General features: G+C 42.1%; 1 protein-coding gene across 1 annotated transcript in view; it reads left to right on the forward strand.

The window, feature by feature from the left end:
* Positions 1-16: 16 nt before the first annotated feature.
* Phlpp2 (PH domain and leucine rich repeat protein phosphatase 2) overlaps positions 17-2,811 on the forward strand; it is a 66,464-nt gene continuing 63,669 nt past the window's right edge. The window contains exon 1 of the mRNA XM_010644467.3: positions 17-275. Within this exon, the coding sequence (XP_010642769.1) occupies positions 267-275 (9 nt within the window). The 5' untranslated portion in view covers positions 17-266. The remainder of the gene's footprint in view (positions 276-2,811) is intronic.

Below are 2,811 nucleotides of genomic sequence, written 5' to 3' on the forward strand. Positions count from 1 at the left end.
CCGGAGAGAGGATCCCGGGGGAGCCGCTTCCCTGCGCGAGCGGGGTGTGTTAGGAAGGGAGCAGGGGCTGGGCCCGGCCGGGGCATTCCTGCCCGCGCAAGCCGGGCTGACGATCCCGGGAGACGCTAAGGGGGGAGCCGTTATGCAACAGGCAGCTAGCGGGGCTTTTTGGCAAGAATTGGAGGAGTAGGAGGATAAGAAAACAGATGCAAGCAAAGGGGGAGCCTCGGAGGTGATGGCTAGAAGTTTACGTGAATGCAGAAGGCATGGACAAGGTAGGGAGGGGACTGTCAAGATGGTTGAAGGGGAGGGATGGTGCGACGCCGCTGGGCGCAGTGCTCTGCTCTGTTTTGAAGTAGTTTCAGGGAAATTTTTCTGTATGTAAACTAGGTGTTCTGGAGGTGGAATGGGATTCCTCTAGAGTTCGAAAAGAGGAATCGGCAGGATTTAAAATTTGACAAGGGAAGTGCGAGGGAAAAGCAAATTGAGAAGATTTGATGTGTTTCAAAAATAGTGTGTAAAACAATGAGAACGCGCGATGTTAGAAAACACGTGAATAGTTGTTAGCTGAGATTGTTGAGCAATATTTTATTAAGATTATTGGTGGACATCACAAAGATGGAAACAAAAAATTTGTGAATTTAACAGACCGACCGAATCTATGAAATATCAAACCAGGATTCTGTAAAATGTAAAAATTTTTTGTGTGTGCTGTTAACCTCACACTCTTAACTTTTTATTTATCTCAAACTTCTTTATAAACCTTCTTCCTGTTGAAATTTATTTAACAACTATATGGGATATAATTGCCCATATGTTTAAAATGACAGCTATAAATATCTAAATTGTGAATACATTTAATAAAAGTTCAGCTGCCTTGGCTTATCAGAAAATGGCACCCAGGCGTGGTGGCGCACGCCTGTAATCTTAGCACTCTGGAGGCTGAGGCAGGAAGATTACTCCAGTTGGAGGCCAGCCAGGACTACCTATCGAGACCCTGTCTCAGAACAAACGAAGAAACAGAGTTGGCAGGTGTGAGATATGTTCATTCTTTCTGGCCTAAAGGATAAATAAACAGTTTTGGCTTTTTTTTGGTGGTGGTGGTGGGGAAAGTGAGTGGTGGGGGAGAAGTGATTAAGAAATAAGGGCTTTTATTGAAGACAATTTTGCAGAGATTGTCTGAAGTTCGAATCAGCGGACTATTTTTAGATTCCAGTGATTGATCTTAGCGTAGTGAGAAGCGAATCCAGAGCTTTTGCATGCCTCGCAAGTGTTCTACCCCTAAGCTACATCCCCAGCCCTATTTTTATTTTTGGAACAGGATTTTGCTAAGTTGCCAAATTGGCTTCAAGCTTGTGGTTCTTCTGCCTCAGCCTCTTAAGTAGCTAGGGTTACAGGCCTGTGACAACTGAGCCTTTGTTTTAGAATTTTGAATGCAAAACATCTACCGAGAGCATTTCACATTCTAATAGAAGTCACTAAGTATGAAGAGTCGCTTTTCCAGACCAGTTTTCACTATGTGTGTTTAGAGGTAATGTAGGTTGATGTTTGATAGTCTACCACCTGTGAACTGCTCAGAGCCTTCACGTTTCTCTTTTTAACGAGTTGAAAGTGTAATACTGAAGCAGTGGATGTTCAATTTATGGCTTATTCTAAAAAGTTTTACTTTCTAGAAATATTTTCCCCCCAGTACGGGGGATAGAGTCCAGGGTCTTTGCAATGAACTACGTCCTCAGCCCTTTTAATTTTTATTTTAACTTTGAGGCACAATCTCACTAAATTGTTTAATAACTCAATCTAGGCTTGAATTTGCAGTCCTCCTGCCTCAGCCTTCCAGAGTGCTGGGGTTACTGGAATCCACCAACAGGCCCAGCTTCTACAAAGATCTTTCACTGTGTGTGTGTGTGTGTGTATGTGTGTGTGTGTGTGTGTTTTGAGACAGTGTCTCATGTAGCCCAGGCTGTCCTTGAACTGGCAGTCCTCCCGCCTCAGCCTCCTCCAGTGCTGTGATTACAGGCATGCACCACCACACCTGGCTAGTTCTTTCAATCTTAAACATACCGTTCTTTCACTTGTTTAATGTGAGAGGTGATTATAATTCTGTCCCCTTTTAAATAAGTTTGTTATAATAGCTTTTATATAAAAGTAAGGGAGAAAATAAAGTGTTTGCAATGTAGTAATTCCAGTGGAATTTTGATTCTGAAAGCTGAAGGCAACTCAGAGGACAGTGGTCTGCAGTGCTGGCTGCTAAGAAGGCCTTTGTAGCAGTTGGGTGGTGAGTTAGGCCCTGGAGCAAGACATTCCTGAGAAGGAAACACTAGGCCAGTAATAGCTAATCAGTACATCTAGGTGTTCTTTCTGCTGTGCTGGGGTTTGAACTTAGGGCACTGAATGTACTAGGCAAGCTCTGTGCAACTGAACTATGTCCCAAGCTCATTAATTTTTTATTTTGAGGCAGGGTCTTGCTAAATTTTTCAGCCTGGCCTTGAATTTGCAATTCTCCTTCAGACTTCTAAGTAGCTGAGATTACAGGTATATGCTACCACTCTCTGTTAATCACTCCATCTTCATTGTCCTTATACAACTTTGCTTTGCTTATTCTTCAGGCCTTTTAACTGCCCATTGATTAGTTTCAGGAGAGTAATATCTGCTAAAGTTCTAATTTAGCAGTTTGCCTTCATAGGATAATATATATCATATGTAGGAAAGAAATACTCTGACGTAAAGGGTGACCAACAGCATATATGTTTTGCAAAAATTAAATTCCTTAACAAATGACTGTTAAAAACTTCATTAAATAAAAATATAATA

This window comes from Fukomys damarensis, unplaced genomic scaffold (genome assembly GCF_012274545.1).
Source record: "Fukomys damarensis isolate Sample0158 unplaced genomic scaffold, DMR_v1.0_HiC HiC_scaffold_32, whole genome shotgun sequence".
NCBI lineage: Eukaryota > Metazoa > Chordata > Mammalia > Rodentia > Bathyergidae > Fukomys > Fukomys damarensis.